The sequence below is a fragment of the Cydia splendana genome, chromosome 19, assembly GCF_910591565.1.
Source record: "Cydia splendana chromosome 19, ilCydSple1.2, whole genome shotgun sequence".
In the NCBI taxonomy this organism is placed as follows: Eukaryota; Metazoa; Arthropoda; class Insecta; order Lepidoptera; family Tortricidae; genus Cydia; species Cydia splendana.
This window is the reverse complement of record NC_085978.1, coordinates 5,637,778-5,658,875: the sequence shown is the minus strand read 5'-3', so window position 1 is coordinate 5,658,875 and position 21,098 is coordinate 5,637,778. Positions and strand designations below refer to the sequence as shown.

Genomic DNA, 21,098 nt, shown 5'->3' with positions numbered 1-21,098 from the left:
TGAAGCCTACCCAAAAGCCTCATTGAGGGAAGCTGCTAACACTATCGGTGTGCATAAATCTACAGTACGAAAGGTATTGAAGGCTTACAAGTACAAGTGTTACATAGAAGGTCATCTTGTACAAGCATTGCTTCCAGGAGACACTGACCGGAGATTAGCATTTTGCCAGTGGTTTGTAGCATGCTCGATTAGAAACCCGTCTTTTCCAAGCCGGATTATTTGGACAGATGAATGCAATTTTTCAAACAATGGCATGTACAATAGAAAAAATAATCATTTTTGGGCACGTACAAACCCCTTCCGAACTACGGCAACCCATAACCAGGTCCGCTTTTCCTTTAATTGTTGGTGTGCAATATTAGATAATAAAATCTTTGCCATTAAAATTTACCATGGAACATTGAATAGTCAAAAATATCAGGAAATATTAAACATGGCTGTGGATTTAGTAGATATGGCAATTCCATTAAATAATTTGAATAATATCATCTACCAACAAGACGGCGCCCCTGCCCACAATAGTATCGCTACGAAACAGTTTTTAAATGAACATTTTCTTGATCGCTGGATGGGCACAAATGGCCCTATTAAATGGCCACCACGTTCACCCGATTTAACACCGTTGGATTTTTTCATTTGGGGGTACCTTAAAGGTCGAATTTATGCAGATACTTACAACTCGGTACAAGAGTTAAAAGACGCAGTGCATTATCATTTGAACAACATACATCACAACGCCTTGTCTAAAGCTACCAGAGGTGTTCTGAAACGCGCTCGTGCCTGCATTCGACAAGAGGGAGGCCACTTTGAACATTTACTTTAATGTAAAATTATTTTATTAAATTTACCTAACTTCTGCTGTCCCGATTTTTTTCTTCCCATACAATAAAATGATCCCCTCATGAAACTGAGTAGATGTGCGTCAAAAAAAAATTTCATCAAAATTAATCATTTTTAGGGACAACTCACACTTGACCAAAATTTTGACTATACCAATTTTTTTTTTCACAAAAAAGTACCTAATGTTTCCTAAGACAGTTTCCCTGTATCTCTTATACTTTAGGATTTCCCCATACTGTCCCACTTAAAAAAAACACACTGTAGAGATCGACCTAATCTCAAACAAAGCAAAGCAAAGTAGGTACTATTTAATAATACAGTTACTTAAATAGATACTTAGTCTTACTTACATAATATACCTGCAATATTTATCAAAAGGCACAATTCCATATATGACTATAAACAAAATAAAAACCATGGGACAATTTTACACACATCGACCTAGTCCCTCAGCAAGGCTTGTGTTATGTGTAAGTACTAGACGGATATGTATAATTATATATTTATATAAATAAATAAAATATAATAAATAAATATTAGGGGACATCTTACACAGATCAAACCTAGCCCCAAACTAAGCAAAGCTTGTACTATGGGCACTAGGCGACGATATACAACTTGTATAGATAAATACATACTTATATACATAGAAAACAACCATGACTCAGGAACAAATATTAGTGTTCATCACACAAATAAATGCCCTTACTGGGATTCGAACCCAGGACCATCGGTTTAGCAGACAGGGTCACTATCCACTAGGCCAGACCGGTCGTCAAATACTTAAATACTTATCTACAAACATCCATAACAAAGAAACAAATATTTGTGATAACAAATAAATAATTGTCCTCACCAGGATTCCTCCTGCTTCGTAGGCAGGGTCACTACCGACTAGGCTAGGAGGCCGTCAATTCAATATATCACCCACCTGAAAAGGAAATGCTATTAAAATAACAAAAATTATGTATCCCCCTAATACAGGCTTATGGTGCCCATTTCCAGTTACTAAAGTACTTGTTTCTCCTTCGTAGGAGCTCATCTATAACCAAAGTCAACGGATGTTGTCCAAACTGCTGTGGCCCAACCCGGCCCCTAGTGCGCCCAGAGACCCCCACTCAGATCATTTGGTTAGTAGACATTTTGTTTTATTTACTTATTTTTAGGCCATGAGGCCTGCGGTTTTGGGTGACTTAGTCTGGTGTCAGTTATAAATATGAATGGTTTTTTTTGTTTGTTTGTAATAAGTCTTAATTCTTAAGTATTAGGTTGATAAGTCGAGATATAGAATTGAAGAAATTTGAACTTAAAATAGAATTACATAAGGTACAAATTTCTTCAATTTTTTCCCGTCAGTTATCAACTTTTTCCTGCCGTGTACGGAATTATAAGCGGCCATTTACTTGGCTTTCTACTGCAGTTTTCAGGATAAAATTAATTGATAATACATCAGTCTACTATTATATACTAAACACACAGTGCGAAATCTTAAATACCTATACAATTCTTACCTATAATTATGTGTACAATTCTTACCTATACCGCAACTTAAGAACGAATCCTAATACGCTGAAGCGTAATTAATTGATTATTTACACATACGTCAATTTATCCATAATCTAGCATTTATATTTTACTGGCACAATTCTAGGTCTACCCGACTTTTAATTAGCTCCTACATTAAGATCTAGATCTGAACTTTAAAGTTCGCATTAGCCAATAAACTAGCCATCCAAAGTTAATTTCGTAACGGAAATTAAAAAAGAATAGCGCAAGAATAACCGTCAAAACACGTCTCCCGCCCCCAAGAGCCTGTACAAACTACAACTTTCGTCAAAAAAATTGATGATCCAAATCATAGCGGCAGATGTTAATGATTCTATTATTTATGACCGTTCGTCTACTTTTTTTGCCTTTTTTTCTTGTTTATGCTCGTTCGTAAACGAAAGGTTAGTCGGCCGTGTTATTTTCCGTTTTTGGGATGATTATCTTCGAATACGTCAATGTTACGGGTTTAATTCAATTTTGATGTGTAAACTTAAGCAATTGTGTAGTTTTTTTAATGATTAAAGGTCGTTAAATAAAGTAGAGTAGTATTTAGAATAAGTTTTGTCATGTGGCATATAGTAGAATTGGGATTTTATTTAGACGTGTTATTGAAAATTTTTCAACAAAACTAACGTAAAGCTTGAAATAAACCTGTGTTTACTAAAATCGTCGTGGGCGATCGAGGGGGCATAACTAGGTAGATATATCATAATTTCAGTCGTTATAAAATTCGGTAGAAATACTTTATGAACTTGTTACCCACCTGCTTGGGCCTCGGGCTACACTGGCTTGTTACCGAATCAGTAAAAAATATTGATAGAGATACCATACTAGCGTTTATTGGAAATTTAACTATGGTGACCATGATGAAATAAGATTTAAAAACAGTTTTATCTCTTTAATTTTTTTAAATAAAAAATAAAAACACAATAAGGCTGGAGCCCCACTGCTGTGCACGCTATGTAAGTACACGACCCACGTTCCTATACAAAATTTCGTGGGCTTGCCCACGGTTTGTATTAAAACATGGGCCGTGGATGTAGCGTGCGCAGCAGTGGGGCTCCGGCCTAACTGTGTTAAAATTAATTGCTGGAATTAAAATGCTTGCTATTTTCTTAATTGTACATTGTAGGTACAAGTATTTTAGAAATAAATTTAAGTACCCTACTTTATTACAAACACCCACATTTTTAAATCAAATAAAATATTGTTATATAGCTTCCGTGCTTGTCTGTGATAATGATAACCTTGTAGTTACCTATACTGTGAACTTAGGTACGTTCACATAATAATTTAATGAATAAACAGTAAATGTTTTGAAGTAAAATAATGACATAATGTTTATTATAAAACAGTTACATATACCTACTGTGGTGTTAAAAACTTATATAAACACACGCAATAAATATTGATTGATTGAAACTTCCTTTTCTGTAACCGCCGTTTGACGTTCGACAAGTCAGTAGTGTCAAGTAACATGACATGTTCATGGTTTAATCATGTGTAATGTACAGCACAGCCGTCACTCCCTCGTGTGGTATCGCCTATGATCTGTTGCGAGATGAAACATCAATTGATGCGTCAATAAGTATACCTACACCTACCTACTGACCTTCATATCAGATTTATGTCATCAATTCTATAATAGTCTTGCGGAAAGAAAGGAGTAGTGGATTATATGGGAACCAATACATTCAACGATTCTTCTCTTTCCGCACAGACTCGTTTTTTTGTGTACCCTGTTTTATAGTTCGTTTTTTTTAGCATTAGAAAGAAAGTAAATCACCATTGAAAAATAAGTCACACCAAATATGTTAGAATTATAAATCATATACGATATTTTACATTCTTTTGCTTTCATAAGTAATATAAACATTTTTTTAAAGCGTTTATTAATATTTTTTCATAAAAAGACATGTCAAGATTGTTTACCTTCTTTCTTAGTTTTATTACAATTCTATTAAGACTTTGTTTCCATATCAGAAATAATATATCGACTAATTGACAAATATTATAAATAGTTCAACAAAATCGTGGCTACTTAGTTTATATTTACTTGCATTTGATTACTTGTAAACTGGACATAAATAGATAAGTAAATTTCATAATTTATACTACAAGAAAACTTATTTTTTTACTTATTAAGGTTAACTAGCTGCTAAAGTTAGCTTTACCAGTATTGAGGGAAAAAATAATGTTTTCTCGGATCAAATATGGCTCTTTTCCTTTTATGTGTAATTTAATAATGTAATAGTATTATGTCGCATTATCTGCAGTATTTATCGAGTTAGCATTACTTAACATATATTTATTAGGAAGCCTTGACATGTCACTTTTAACTTTGTTTTACGATATTTGCTATTACATAATTGCACCACTTTTATAAGTCATTAAACTCATAAATCGCTTGAATATGACATTATCGATCTATCTCTACTAAAGCATTTATTTTATATATAAGTTCGTTTTTTGTCATGTATAAATCATTGCAATAAACGTATACTACCTACCATTTATTTTTATAGAGTAGATATTTATATATTATTCTTACTTTCTATTTGAATGTACACTTACTGTAATTTGTTTATAATTTATAATAACTAGATCGTAATCAAAACAATAAACATAAGGACAGAGGAAATATAAAATTAAAATGACAGTACTCATTAAAAGTCCTGATTTAAATCCCAAACCGCGGTCACCCTACACGGCCCAAGGCGCCAGTGGTCATCTCACCAAGGTGTCTGCAGCCTAATTATATGGAGGAAGAACACCTCACAAACTCAAATATTTGACCATCGCGCCTACTAACAAATTAGCACCTTACTCGCTTGAGATACGTTACATAATGCTTTGATAATGACTTGCAAAGAAAAAAAAAGTTTGACGATCGGAACAAGCTAGTTTAAACTTTATGTAGCTGCGTGATGGCTCATTTTCGATTGAAGTTGAGAGCGTAGAAAAAACGTAGAGTCGAGAATTAGCGTAAAAACGAAGTTAATTACAATATGATTAGGGGTTTGTTTCACAAAACTAACAAGCGTTTGTATTTAATTAGGGCAATAAATAGTTATATTGTCGTTAGACAGCTGGCGTTTTATAATAATATTATAAAACAGGTATGTTTGTTTAAGTTATCCTAGTTAGGAGTGACATGTGTGGTCATTATTCATAGTTTTTTGCATGTGATAATTCGGTTTCCGACTGTATCATTTGCAGTCATATTTATAATTACGGATGCGTTAGATTTCCGGTACTTTTTTCGACGTAAGCGCATGATTTATCGCTTTTGTAATAGATATTTCATTCATACGTCAATAGTTATTCGATTTATCATGTGATGAGTGGCCTAAAGGTGGATCAGAGACTAGTGAGTGAAAAGTACAGTCAATCTGTATACAAACTCTCGTTACTCCTCATGTTGTACAGTCAGCATCCATTGTAACGAATGAAACAACTCTCCAAAAGTTTCTAACACTCTCGAATAATTTTCCAAATAGAAATATTTTATGTTCTAATACTAATCAACAACGACTCATCAACAATCAATCGACGACAATTAAAATATTAAGGACTAAAGTAACCTTCAGACTATTTTTTTAAGGCGTCAACCGTGCGTCAATCTCATTCGTTAAACAAAGTATTTTAGACCTCTCATATAGGCTCACTAGATGGCGTTACGTAATATTCAGGGGCCAACGCTCCCATAGATTCCATTATGAAAATGCTCTTAACAATAGGTCTGGGGGCCGATTTTTAAATTTCGATCGCTCGATTTCGTCACTCGAAAATCGGTCAAAAACGGCGAATTGCTAATTTTTGAAATATGCTGAGCGATAGAAATTGGGAATCGAGTGGTATTGACCACTCGTTTTCAATTCTGTTAGTAGAATTTAAACGCCTAGTAGTGGAGATATTATTGAACGAAATACACGAAATCGAGCGGTCGAAATTCAAAAATCAGCCCCCTGAGCGGAAACCTATGTAAGTGCGGCCTACAGTCAGCATTAAAAGTTGCCTATCAGACTATGCGCCAAAAATATCTAGATACCGTTTTCTAACAGCTTAAGAGGGAAGTCTATAGCTACTTACAGGCAAAAGTAACTTTTTTCATACAATTTCCATTTCGGGAGAAAACGTTTTCCACTAACTAAATCTTAACATATCACTTTGATTTTGATGTCGATCGCTTCAGCATAATATATTCTAGGTTTATAGGTTTCGCTTTTTTTGAAAGAAAAAAAATGTTGTCCTTATTGCAAATTTTGAAAAAAGGAAAACCTATAAACATAGTTTTTCATTGTGTCAGTAACATACTAAAAAATCATCGAGAATGGAAAATATTTAGAAGTGGAAAAACCTTCAATTTGGAATCAACCTTATCGACAACCGACAATGTGGTACCTTTTGGATGAATACGTCACAAATATTCCATTATTTAGCATTAAAAATGAACTATATCGCAGTAAAACAATATCCTTTCCACACATGACACTATTAAACATATCTATTGCCTTCAACTAATGCATTTTAAACTAAAGCTAAAATTTCACAAACCTTTAAAGTCATCAATCACGGGGCAATCAATTATCTCCCCTCCCCTCCTTAACCCCTCCCCCCTTATCGCGTAACCCCCCTTACAACCGCGTATCGCGTATTGGCGATGTCTCACGGGATTTGCACTCAAAGAGCCGTACTTCAATTTTAAAAAATCACAACTTGAATTGATATTGATTTGATACGCTCGCAGTGCATCTCTCTCGTACTTATTTATTGATATGTGATGTACTACGAATAATATCGAATCCAGTACAGTTTTTCAATTCGAATCCGTCTCAATCAATTCATAAAGCATACACAAGCATTGTGGACTGACCATTTAGATTATAAATACTCATACGCTAAATTGTATGAGTCTAGGGATCTTATTATACTGCCGTTCTAGTCTAAAAGGCAGTTTTTCGACAAAAGCTAGTTTCGAGATAATCGCAAAAAACCAACCCAAACATCTTTCTTGAATTTCTACGAAACGGAAAAACTTTTTCCGTTTTTTCTTTTTGTATGTGGTAGGTATATATATGTACTTATTTTAGGTATTTATAGTATGTTTCTAAACAGCTCAGTTTTTTTTAATTTTATAAAAAACACTTTAGTTTAGTATTAAGCTTAAAAATGTGTAGGTCGTACTAGTCAAGAAGGCGGTAAACATGCGTTATGCGGCGTTCTAACTTAGTTACGAAGTAGAAACTAGGTAAAAACGCCGTATATGTCACATGCTGCCTTTTTGCTTAGTAACAATGAATAATTCCCACTTGAAATCCTAAGTTAAAAGACCTTATAGCAGCTATTCGGCCTTTTTGGTTAGTATACTAGGAAAAATTAAGATTTTGTCCAGATTTTCGACTAGCGTGCTAGTATAAAAAAATGTATACCACCAAAAACACCGAATATACGGTTTTATAGATTAGTATTTATGGAAGAAATGGGAATAAAAAATAGACACGTAGTTTAAATGTTTATTTATATACGAACAAAAAACGCCATACTACTAGGCTATTATTAAAAAAACGAGATCCAGCGATTACTTTTTGGATTATAATCTTAATTACCATACAAAATTAACACATAAATTGGGTCATTCCCACTAGTTACCATCAAGTTGTTACCAGTGGTAACTAATGGGATTTGTTTCCCAGTAGTTACCACTGGTAAAAGGTTGGATTTTTTCCCCAGTAGTTACTACAATTTTGTTAGGGTTCAATAAAGCCTCTATTTTTATAGTATTCTACTTATACTGTTTTTATTACTATTTAACTATAACAACTTGATGGTAACTAGTGGGAATCACCCGATTTATATGTTAATTTTGTATGGTAATTAAGATTATAATCCAAAAATAATCGCTGGACCTCGTTTTTTTAATAAAAGCTTAGTAGTATAGTGTTTTTTGTTCATATAATAAAAGACATTTAAATTGTACTGTAAAAAAATGTTGGTGGTAACTACTAGGGAAAAAATCCCACCATTTACCAGTGGTAACTACTGGAAAAAAACTTTCCAGTAATAACCACAAAACTGAGTTGATGGTAGCTACTGGGAAGAAAGGTGGGAAATAAATTCCCAGTAGTTACCACTGGTAACAACTTGGTGGTAGATACCTAACTGGTGGGAATAACCCATAATATGTACAAATTTTTAATGTGTACAGTCTTTCTGATTTTATTTGTATCATAGGCTAGATTTACTCGACTCTACTAATGACATTACATGTACTTCTAATGAGCATGAGCAACGAAACTTAAAAGAGTCCGCAATAAGCTCAGCCGAATTATTACTTCCCATAAAAACGGAGATTCGTACTCATTTTAAAACAACGTGTTGTATTGTAATAAATTGCACATACAATAACATAAGGTATATCTATACCAGTACCTAATTAGTTTATATTCCAACAAAACTAATGAAATAGAGGAAAAATAAGTTTTGTATGAAAAACTTATATTCGCTGTATTTTTTTTATTATGGTATCTGAAGCTGCACATTAATTACAGGCATAGATATACCTTATCCTTTAGTGAGTACAAAGTTTTAGAACAATCTACCTAATCGTTTTAAAATGAGAGCGTAACTACGTTTGTATGGAGATCCCAGCTTGCTGCTGACTTAAATCTTAGCAACCATCTATCTTTGTAGGTGAGCAGTTTTCGCATACACGTAACTCACAATAATACATAATGTTTTACCGAATTCGTGGCATCTCTAATAGTTATTTTAGTTTGTTATCAATAGGCATCGAATCATCGAGAGTTTCATCGCACGGTAAGACGTTAGCGAGTTGTGTAGTCTACATTAGCAATAAAATTAAACTCGTATTAATTCCTGCACATACTCTGTCATTTATTTAATTCTAAAACGCATTTTAGCGGTTGTACCTAATTAAAAATCAGATTCAAATTTTAATAAAATTATTTTTCTATTAGATTACAAACTCATAGCTTTTACTATTTTAACATACAACTATTACCTAATACACAAACATACCAACTTATTTTAAGATACATATTGTTTTTTTATAAAACCCACTTAGGTATTTAATGGCCTAATATATATATAACTCTCAGTTGGTTTTTGGATGGACCCAGGTTCCATACAAAGATGCCCATGGTCCTTTGTCCTGGTTATCTAAATACTTAGGCGGAAAATGTTATTCTGTCCATAAGAATTCTCATTAAATTTCCCTTTAAAACATTTTTGAATAACATTTAAACTCATCGTAATGTCAAATACCTACTTGGCTTATAGGGAATTAAACCCGATACAATTAGCTCTAATATAAATTTGATTTTATTTAAATAAAAGCAGTCAAACCGTCGAATGAAAAAATAAAACTTAAACAACGTTTGCTGTAGAAAAGTACGTATGAACAATTTCATCATCACAAACTACGCTAGAAAGACGTTTTTGCTGTCGAGCGTAAGTATTTGCGAGGCAATTTTAAAGTATATACCATGATAAAAATGATAATACTCGAAGGTACTGATTGTAAACACTACATATTATTGATAACATATGATGGTAATGTAATAATAAAGTATTTTTCTTACTTTGACGTTCGGTCAATATTTCGCGCGCAAAATGCCACCTCCGCTCGCATACCGGCAGCCACAAGCCTGCGCTTGCGGCTGACGGCTTTTACTTAGCATAAGGGTGTCTTTCGGCGCGCGGGGAGCATGACGAAGGTTGGAGCATATACTGCGTTATAGACTAGTTAGACGCACTTTCAACCATTATAAAAGTTTGTTTGCGTTTAATACGACGTCCATACAAAATAAGAAGAACGTATAACATTTATACGTTTCTAAAGACTATTATGGTGACGTAAAAAAGTTAAGTGATACTAGGCTTAAATGACGTATGAGACATTTAAACAAAAAAAAATACTATACGATTTTTTAGACTAGTATCAGATCTAAAATTTTGCTAAAGATCCTAATCTTAAAGCGCGTATAGCGTCTTTTACGTATTTTTAGCCTAGTTTTTGGCTTATACGTTATTTTAGGCTAGACATGGTGGATAAGATTTTACGCAAACCAGAGCGTAAAAAAACGTATAGCTGCATATACGTTGTTTTAGCCTGGCTTTGTCAAATAGTCGCTTTTTAGACTAGGAACGCTTAGAAAATTGGTGCAAATACGGTCTTTTGACGATATTTTTCTCGAAAACTAAGCCACTTATCGGAAAACGGGCCAAAGTGGTCGATGCATCTCGATCTCTACATTACGAATATCACAAAAAGTCAATTTTGGCAAAATGTCGAAAAACTGCCTTTTAGCTTAGGAGGGCAGTATACTGGTTACAGCCACAGTGGAGTGGAATGTCTAAGAGGGGTGAAATCAGGTATAAGAGGTATAAGAAGTTCAAATGCGGCTTATCGTTTTTAATTCGAGATGATCTTATTTTCAAAGGTTGCTTAGGTATGTGGTTTTCAAAACAGAAGTCTGCAATTAGAATGTGTTTTTTTCTTATCACTACACTTTATAAAACAAAGTCCCCCGCCGCGTTTCTCTGTTTGTGTTTATGTATGTTCGCGATAAACTCGAAAACTACTGAACGGATTTTAATGCGGTTTTCACTTATCAATAGGGTGATTCTTGAGGAAGGTTAAAGGTGTACAATTTGTTAAGGTTTTGTGAAACCCGTGCGAAGCCGGGTCACAAAAAGTCATAAAAATTAGCAAACTTTTACTAAATTTAGTCCCTTTCTAACAAACACAAATCTGAAAATGACGTTATGATAACTAAAACTCATTCCACGTTATATTATAGATGTTTTACTTTATATTAAAATCTCATTCTACTCTGTACTTAGCTAATAATTCAATAATAATATCAATGAATACCACCATTATTAAATGTTAAACGCATCAACAAAACTGTAGTTCTCCTATCCGATAACAGGTGGCGCTAATTGTAAAGTTTTACTGCCCATACTTAGCGCTCGTATAAATTGTCAGTTACGACCTCCCTTTGTACGGTAACGACTTTTACGACTCGAACACATCGATGATAGTTGCTTATTTAATACTTTATACCTGGGGAATGGATAAATACAAATACTACAATAGCAAATAGATATTTTATGGCTATTTAAAATACAGGGTAGGTAGTTATGAATTCACGCATTTAAAGGTAGGGGTAATATTACCTACATGCCTGTTTAGTCCGTGACCAAAGTTACCTAAATAAATAATTAAATTAATATTATGGGAGAATCTTACACAAATCTACCTAGCCTCACTGTAAGGCTTGTGTTGTGGGTAGTAGACTACGATATACATATATAAAAGATAGGTACATAGATGTTGATTAAATACTAGGTATATTTCTATTTGTGGAAACTTGTAATTGGCTTACTGTTTCTATGTTATTACCCAATTTGTTACTCTAGCTGTAAGTTTTCCTAAGAAATAAGATAAAATAAAATAAAATGAGTACTAAGTTCAAAATTCTTATGACGTCACGAATCATGTCCGTCTCTAACGCATAACACGTTCTCTTCCTCACACAATTACTGCTCCGAACAGTCGCGAGTCGCGAACCGATTGAGTGACATAGGTAGGTACTACTACCGGCCGGCGGCGGTACCTATCATGGTCGCATTTTTATCACTTGTCATGTCATGCGTCACTTTCGCACTTACATACTTGTTAGAACGTGATAGCCATGATGACGGATGATAAAAAACCGACCATCTTAGCCCTACTGTACGCATATGATGGTCGTTCTTGTCTACGTGACAGCGTGATAAAACGGTGTCCGTCACTTTCTATCCCACGGTGTTAAAAAGTGACAGTTGTTTTATCACGTGGATAAAGATGGATAAAGCCATCCATAATACGCCGGCTGGATAGATCATCGATCTAGTCAAGATCGCAGAAAATCCACCAGATGTAGTGATCGTCGGTCTATCTTGTTTGAAGTCCAAGTCTTCACACGGTGCGCTTCCCATACAAACATGAATAATATGTCTTTCATATCGACAATACCTATACTTCTATCCACTTGTATTTTACTAAAACCATTTGTAATGAAGCATGCATTAAAATGTGGAACAACTTCAAAGACAGTGGCGCCTCTTGCAATTACGGCGCCCATCTGAACCAAATACGACCGATTTAGGAAGACCCCTCGCTTCAAAGAATCGCTTCGCGGAGAGAGCTCCGAATATATTGTTTTAGAAATAATGGATGATTTTATACTTGAGGTAGAGCGCCTAGTATAAAAGGTTTTATAGTTCAAAACCATCACTCTACAATAGAGTTGCCTATGAATTGCTAGGGATGGTGGTGCGAGCGATTTTGGGTTTTAAGTAACTAGTGTTAGAGTTTTTATTTGTTTGTACTTTTGGTTTGTGGATATTCGTTTTATTGTTTCCCGGTTTTCAATAAGGAAGTAATGGCGTAATATGTGGTTTCTTTAACTCATCGTAAACCACTGAGATAGTTTTACATTAAAGTAACAAAAATGAGAGCTACTATTTTTTTTTAACTTTTTAAATATACTATCAAATTAACAACTACTTATAGTGCGACATAAAATTGTAGAAATTAAATACAATGGAACTAAAAAATTCCCATACTAATTGTTGCCATGTTTAAGCATTTTACGTCAAAATTGTGACAGTTATGTTAGAAAGTGGCGCCCTATTTTATGTCGCACTGTATGTTATGAGTTTTTAATTAAAATATTGCGTAACGTTGTATTGAATTTAAATGTTTTCATGTCTAGAGAATAAGTTCACAGCGCGCTCAGTGCGGTGCTGCCAATGCCATCTATCGGACCAGCTTTGAACTAAAAGTTTAACTTTGTACGGTATCTTAATTGAAATAGTTATGAGACTGTTATTAAATCCATAACGAGGTACGCATGTTTCCACGGAAATTACTCTCTAATGGCGCATTTTATCCAAGAAACACATTGAATAGACATTTTCGCACATAATAACAAAAACAAAGCTGCAAGAGTTATTCAGACATAATTATTTGAAACCCATGTAACATCAATTCAAAGTCCACGTAAGTCGCCTACGCCAGGCTTCGGCACGGTTACCAATCACAAATTAATCCAATGCGTTTTTTAAAACAGTTGATTTTTTAAGGGTCACCAATCTAACCTTAAATAAGTAAAATTAACGGTTTTGACGTGATAACGTCTTATAAATCGATGAACACCGGTAGCATGCACGAAAAAGTGTCACGTTGTGGACATATCTCCATGGTAACGTTGTGGACGGATCTCCATGGTAACGTTACGGCCACGTTTTCTTATGACGTTATCACGCAAAACTACCGTCCGTAAACCGACTTTACAGACAACCATATTTTTTGAAGAGAAATAGGCGTTCGGTGAAATGAAAATTTGTCTAATGAAACATCGGGCAAGCATACCTACTTCAAAGTTGAGATACTGAGAGATAATACCCTTCAGTAGTTCAGTACTGGAGTTGCCACACTTGCCACTGCCTAAAACATAATTAAAATTGCAAAACTTTCTACATGGAAAAGTCTAAAATTTGTTTTACTGTGACCTCATACTTTTTTAGCATACTTGCGACTTGAGTACCTAAAGGCCTAACTAAAGAATATAAGCGTTGCGTTTCCAAAAATGTCGCGTTTTGAGATTAACCTTACAAATCAAATGCGATTACATTTTGTTACGAATCCATTATCAAGAATAAAGCAAGCTACATTCCAAAATGTCTTAGAAGCATGGCAAAACAGCGTACATAGAGCCTTTAACTAACACAGAAATTCTTACACCTTTGTTACACGATAACAGCACTTATGTCTTTGATATAAGGGCTTTTGCAATTGCACTTAAAATGCACAAGCTAATTAAAAGTTTTCTCACACATTTAAACAATTACTTGTTTCTGTCGGGTTTAAAACACTTTTACGCGCTCGGTATTATATTGTTGCATTCCTAACTAATGATAATAACTGAGGGCTATGTCTTGAATCCTGGCCACAGGTTATCTTAACTAGTTGGTGTAAATAAGAATAAGACAACTCACAGTCACTACCCATCGGCGCTCTAATGCTAAATAAATATTTGGAGACAAGCTTACACAGATCTACATAGCCCCTAAGTCCCCTAACGAAGCAAAGCTTATACTATGGGTCAGATTTAAAAATATCTACAACAAAAATTGAGTTCTATGGGTACATACATACCATACCATACATACCATGGGTATACATATTATAATGTATTAATAAGACAGCTATAATGAATAAAGCCTGTATCTATTAAGGTCTCCCTTGACATGTTTTCATTGTTCGCTAAATTACATTTTCTGAGAACTTTTCTTAAAGAAATTTGGCAACTTCGGAAACTTTTCTTTGGTATAATGCTAGTAGCGCTGCTCAAGCCGTAGAATTATACGAGTAATTCATAATGCGGTGTCTGTGTAGCCTGTGATCCTGTGTAACTTTATATATTAGGAAAAATATGTCTTTGTGTGTTATTCCGCTTAGTGTGAGCTATGCGATATGTGAAATTTCAATTGAACAATCAGCGGAAGAGGACATTGATAATTTACTGACACTACCGTGTATACTTGAGTGCAATTAAAACTGGTCACCTTGTTTGGGAATTTTCAAACAAAATGTCTCTTTTATCCTTTATTCGACATTTACGTCGACGATTTTTTTTAAATACTTAATATAGGTTATAGGTTCTCGCGGGCTTGGTTTCCGCACCTCGACGTCATATTATTGCGCCTATTTTGCGTGGTGGGTTGGCGGCACTATTCTAGCCAACCCAACTCTACCAAGAAGCCTAGCAGACCCTTGACGTTGCCGACGACTTCTGGGAGAGACCCCGGTGAACCGAGGTGTTGTGCCCGGTATTCTGCCACCCCTGGGCATTCGAGAATGACGTGGGCGGCTGTCTCCTCTGCCTCCATGCATGCTCTGCAAATACTTCATATTCAAACCAACAGAAAAGACACCGGTGTAGTAACCAGAGCCAAACAGAAGTGTCAAGTAGGTCTGTACTCTGTACACAGCGCTCGCGTTACGTGGAAACCGATACGCACGCCGCCGACACACAAAACCAATTAACATTAGGTAGCTTTACCGATCGGTCAATACTTCTTTATGAATGGCTTTTAAAATTATTTCGTTTAAAGCACAGACCACACAGACACCGCACAGACCAAAAGGACGGTCAAATTGACAACCTCCTACTTTTTTGGAGTCACTTATTAAAAAGTTACCTACGGTTTGAAAGAAGAATGTAGTTTTCGAGCCGTTTGAGGGATCTTACTCATGAGCCGTGTGCGCTGGTTGATCGTTGATCGACGTTAATCGTCGTAAACTTTTTTAATTCGTATTGTATTTAAATAAAAAAAAAACCCTTTAACAAACATGATGATGATGGACTGTACCTACACGTGAGATTTCGTGATATCATAAAATAAATGAACGCGCATTCTTGCAATTATCAAGTCAAATTATGTATTTGCATGTATAAAAAGTATTTTAATGTTATTAACGGTGAATTTGCCATACTTATCGGTTCGAATTTTCGATACTTTCAGTAAGAAAATATGACCGAAATAAATAAAGGAGCATATGGAAGTTTGACCACACAAGTCGGTACAGTTATTATTGCCAGTACGATTTGACAAGTCAATTTAAGGTGTCATTCCATTTCCGAATGGAGGCAGTGACCGCCTCAAACCTTCCGCTGCGATCCAAATTTAATCGTAATTGTAAAGATATAAGTAAAAGGCTCAATTTAAAATGTCAAGAAAAGTAATGCGATCGCACGGAAATGCAACCGATAGCACTTCAAATAGGACCGTGAACCGTGTCTCTAAGGTTCAATTTCGAATGCGAATGATCAGAAATGCAATGTCACTCGTAACCTAAATTCGCGTGCATATTTTAATTATTTTTATGACGTAATTAGCAACCCTGTAAGCCATTCGGTTAGGCGATACAGATAATCTCGGCGTCGTAACTTCTGATTGGGTCGTACAACGAGGCTTTCTCAGGCCATCCGATTTGAGTTTGTAATTATTGTGTATAATCCTGCACGAAAGGTTTACATAAGGAGTTATATTTTCATTATAGAAGTGTAAAGTATCAGGCCTTGGTTGAAATCGTATAAGATTACAATACCTACTTACCCGACCCGAAGTGGATCTTGGCCTCCGACGCCATAGACCGCCATGTTTCTCTGTCTAAAGCCGTTTCTGTCCAGTCGACGGCGCGGAGTTGGCTAAGGTCTTTTTGCACTTCGTCTCTCCAGCGGTACCTAGGGCGTCCAGACGGTCTTCGGCCATTTGGTACCTTCAGGAGGGCGTACTCTATCTGATCTATAAAAACGTCCCCGTCTTACCATTCAATATTACTCTGGATATTTCATACGGCGGCATCCTAGAGTTTAGTCTTTCTTCAAATTTTGAGTGATATCCTCAAATCGGGTCTTGCACTTCAGACAATTCCGTGCCAGGTCGCGTAAGACGTCGTCTATACTACGTACAGTACGAAATAGTAATTAATTGGTAGGTAGTGCAAGAGAACTACCTAGTAACATGAAGCCTAACTAACCTTTTAAAGAATAATTTATTCAGTTATTCTATTAAGTTACTTAGATAATATTACCTGATCAAAATAAAACCAATACCTAACTTGTTAATAGTCATATCCTCTACTGTTTCATAGTTACTATTATTGTTCATTAGTATGTACTTATATTATAATAGATAAGCAGCCTTCCCATATTTAAAACCAAGACACGTATGGGTATCGTATATCATAGTAGGTACAGTGGTACAGACGGTGCCAATGCGCTCTAATTAGGACAAATTTATCTTATTATCCAAAGTTTTCTTTATAAGGACGATAGTACTACACTACTATTAAAATTCACTTAGAGTTAGACCAAGAAAAGTCTGCAGCGATTTTGATAGCCCACGCAGTGCAAGTGTTATTTATACGTCATAATTTCATAGAAGTTTGACGTTTAAAATGGCACTTGCACTGCGTGGGCTATCAAAATGGCTGCAGACTTTTCTTGGTCTAACTCTGTCACTCAGGCCATCTCTACGATATGAGTCGATAGAAAATGCAATGGGAGAATGGGACTAAGAAAAGAAGACATGTCCTTTAGCTTAAATGGAATGGTGTTAAGCAAAAATGTGTCAACCCACATTTATTTTGCAATAAAATGTCAACTTTAAGCGTCAGTTTTTTGAGTTGACATCTTATTGAAAAATGAATGCGGGTTGAGACATTTTTGCTAAACACCACCCGTACTATTTTCTCCATTTGGATGTTAGGTAAATCAATGCCAATTTTTTTTCTAGGACTGTGTCAGATGGCGGTAGCTTCCATAAAATTAAGTAGGTACCTGCGCTATTATTGATTAGGATCCGACCCTAAGATTTAAGGACTTAATCAAAACTAGATCAAAGATGAGGTACAATTTGATGTTGCTAGACCAGGGGTCGGCAAACGGTTTGAAAAGTAGAGCCAACCGCAGTAGAAATCATCAATTTTATGCATCTTAAAAAGCCATAAAACTTTATTTTAGTGTGGTCTAAGCCCTAAATGGTTGAATATTTTTGGTGTCTTAGAGAGCAATAGCAACTCCACGGAGCCGCATGCAGCTCGCAAGCGGTTTGCCGAGCTCAGAGGGCCTACCTCGAACTACGTTCGACGTGTTGCCTCTCTGTCACACTTGTAAATTCTTACGTAAGTGTGACAGGGAAGCAACACGTCGAACGTAGTTCGCGGTAGGCCCTCAGACCAAGACCAGGCGTGGCTCACTCCTCGATTTCGTCGCTTTACAACAGGTAGCTACAAGTACATCCGTCCCACACCAATTTTGGTGGCTAGCCATAAGCCGCGCGTGGCGCTGTCGCCACCTAGCGGTCTTATTATTATTGGGAGCCTATAATGTCCCACTGCTGGGCAAAGCTTTTCCAGTCCTCACCTTTTCCACTTCCCCACTTTTTCCAGTCCTCCCGATCCTGTGCAGTCTCTGGCCATTCCTTTAAAAAGGAGACTAACTCGTCTCGCCATCGCCGACGTGGTCTGCCAAATCCTGGTTTTGATCTGGGCTGCCATATCTGTCCTAATCGTAACAGACGCGTTTTGTTTGAGAGTGAATCTTCTGTACAGTACTATTATTTATTCTGTGCCTAGACTAAGAATTCCGATCGTCTAGCACTCGCGTGCTCGAGCGTACCGCGGCACCTGTGTCGGCAACTTGAAAGCGCCGCGCGCGGGCGCAAATATTTATTTTAATTTAGACCCCGGCGGCGATCGCTCGTTAATCGCTAATGGCCTCCTTGCGATTGTTTCAGTAGTGACGTCACAACTGTGACGTCAGCTGAATAATCCTATTGGCTAGAAACGCTATCATGTTTTATTCTGATTACTCATCATCTTCCTAGCGTTGTCCCGGCTTCATGCCAAGGCTTATTAGGGAATTCTGGTGTCCGATTGATTATTGCATGTAGATATTTAAGTTATTTAACTTAAGTAAAAAACCGGGCAAGTGCGAGTCGGACTCGCGCACGAAGGGTTCCGTACCATACTGCAAAAAACGGCAAAAAAAAAACGGTCACCCATCCAAGTACTGACCCCGCCCGACGTTGCTTAACTTCGGTCAAAAATCACGTTTGTTGTATGGGAGCCCCACTTAAATCTTTATTTTATTCTGTTTTTAGGGTTCCGTACCCAAAGGGTAAAACGGGACCCTATTACTAAGACTCCGCTGTCCGTCCGTCCGTCCGTCTGTCTGTCACCAGGCTGTATCTCACGAACCGTGATAGCTAGACAGTTGAAATTTTCACAGATGGTGTATTTCTGTTGCCGCTATAACAACAAATACTAAAAAACCGGGCAAGTGCGAGTCGGACTCGCGCACAAAGGGTTCCGTACCATAATACAAAAAACAACAAATAGCTATCACGGTTCGTGAGATACAGCCTGGTGACAGACGACGGACGGACGGACAGCGGAGTCTTAGTAATAGGGTCCCGTTTTAACCTTTTGGGTACGGAACCCTAAAAACGACACGATACATTGAGAACCAACCTACACCACAGAATAAATAATAGTACTAGGTACAGAAGACTCACTCTCTAACAAAACGCGTCTGTTACGATCAGCACAGATATGGCCGCTAGGTGGCGACAGCGCCACGCGCGTAGGGTTACCAGATGACAGGAATTTTCCTGACATGTCAGGAATTTTGGCCTTTTGTCAGGAATAGGGACGGAACACGAAAATGTCAGGATTTTTTTAAATTGATAGACTTTTTTATAAAGTACCTTTTTATTTACTTAAGTTAATGCAAATAATAAATTTAATACAACTTAAATTAATATAATGCAGCTATCGGCTCAATCGGGTGGCCATCGCTAACGGCTAGACACCCACCCCACCCCCGTCGTCGTCAAAAATATGAATGTCAGGAAAAATATTCCGAAATCAGGAATTTTGTCAGGAAATTTAAAATTTGTATCTGGTAACCCTACACGCGCGGCTTATGGCTTTCCCCAAAATTGGAGCGGAACGGATGTACTTTTAGCTACCTGTAGCAAAGCGACGAAATAGCGGAGTGAGCCACGCCTACACTTCGAAAAGTCGTGTTAACCTTCTGTCATTTTTCAGCAGGGTTTCAAAATTAGATAGCTTAATTTTAACTTCATGAGGCCTATGTATACCTATATATACTATGTGTAGGCCGCGGGTCGTCAGAAGGTTAAAACGAGTATGATATAAGTAATTGAATTTAAACTGTTGTGAGACATTCTAACATTGAATCATTTTACGGTTTAGACTCACTTGTTTTATTTAAGTCACTCGCGCGACTACTTTCGGAGAGCCTAAGGTCTCCTTTATCGTGCGAGATGTCGCGCGAGTGACTTAAAACAAGTGAGTCAAAACCGTAAAATTATTCAGAGTATGATATATAATAGTACTGTGCTATAGAGAGTTTCGCAGGCGAAAAGAAAACAACGCTTCCGTAAAAACTTTAACATACGTATAAATAAGTGTCAATTATTCTCCTAGACCATATAATTGCTTATCAATCTCATCCACAACAAGCTCCCAGCGTGTTTGCCCAAATATTTGCCCGCGCTTTTTGTGGTGAAAAGGGCATTAGTGAACCCTTCTATTGACACGGCTAAGGCGGTTTGCGTGTCAACAGCCACGGCAAATATTGGTCGGCGGCCTCCGGTTTTGTTCTTTTACACTTTAAAGAGATATCGGCTTCCTCTGTTTATGGGATTAATAGCTCACCTGCCGGCGTATTATGGATGGCTTTATCTATTTTTATCCACGTGATAAAATAACAGTCACTTTTTAACACCATGGGATAGAAAGTGACGGACACCGTTTTATCACGCTGTCACGTAGACAAGAACGACCATCATATCCGTACTGCTTTGCTTTGAAGTAGGTAAATTGTTGAAAATTTATTGTAAATTTTATTTTCCGAGTTAAAATTGTACGTGATACAATTTATTAAATAGCAAAACTTATAAACTATTATTCAAATTAAGTTTAAACCAAATAAATTAAAACTAATAAAATAAGTAAATAAATAAAACTGACCCATCTATCTTAGGTTCCCCAGATTTGTCCCCTGCGGAAAGGTGCCCATAATATGGCTGGTCCATTC

General features: G+C 36.4%; 2 protein-coding genes across 2 annotated transcripts in view; both read left to right on the top strand.

The window, feature by feature from the left end:
* LOC134800248 (uncharacterized oxidoreductase TM_0325-like) overlaps positions 1-21,098 on the top strand; it is a 220,776-nt gene that overhangs the window by 144,940 nt on the left and 54,738 nt on the right. The window lies entirely within an intron of this gene.
* LOC134800282 (optomotor-blind protein) overlaps positions 1-21,098 on the top strand; it is a 140,373-nt gene that overhangs the window by 94,927 nt on the left and 24,348 nt on the right. The window contains exon 5 of the mRNA XM_063772792.1: positions 1,875-1,970. Within this exon, the coding sequence (XP_063628862.1) occupies positions 1,875-1,970 (96 nt within the window). The remainder of the gene's footprint in view (positions 1-1,874; positions 1,971-21,098) is intronic.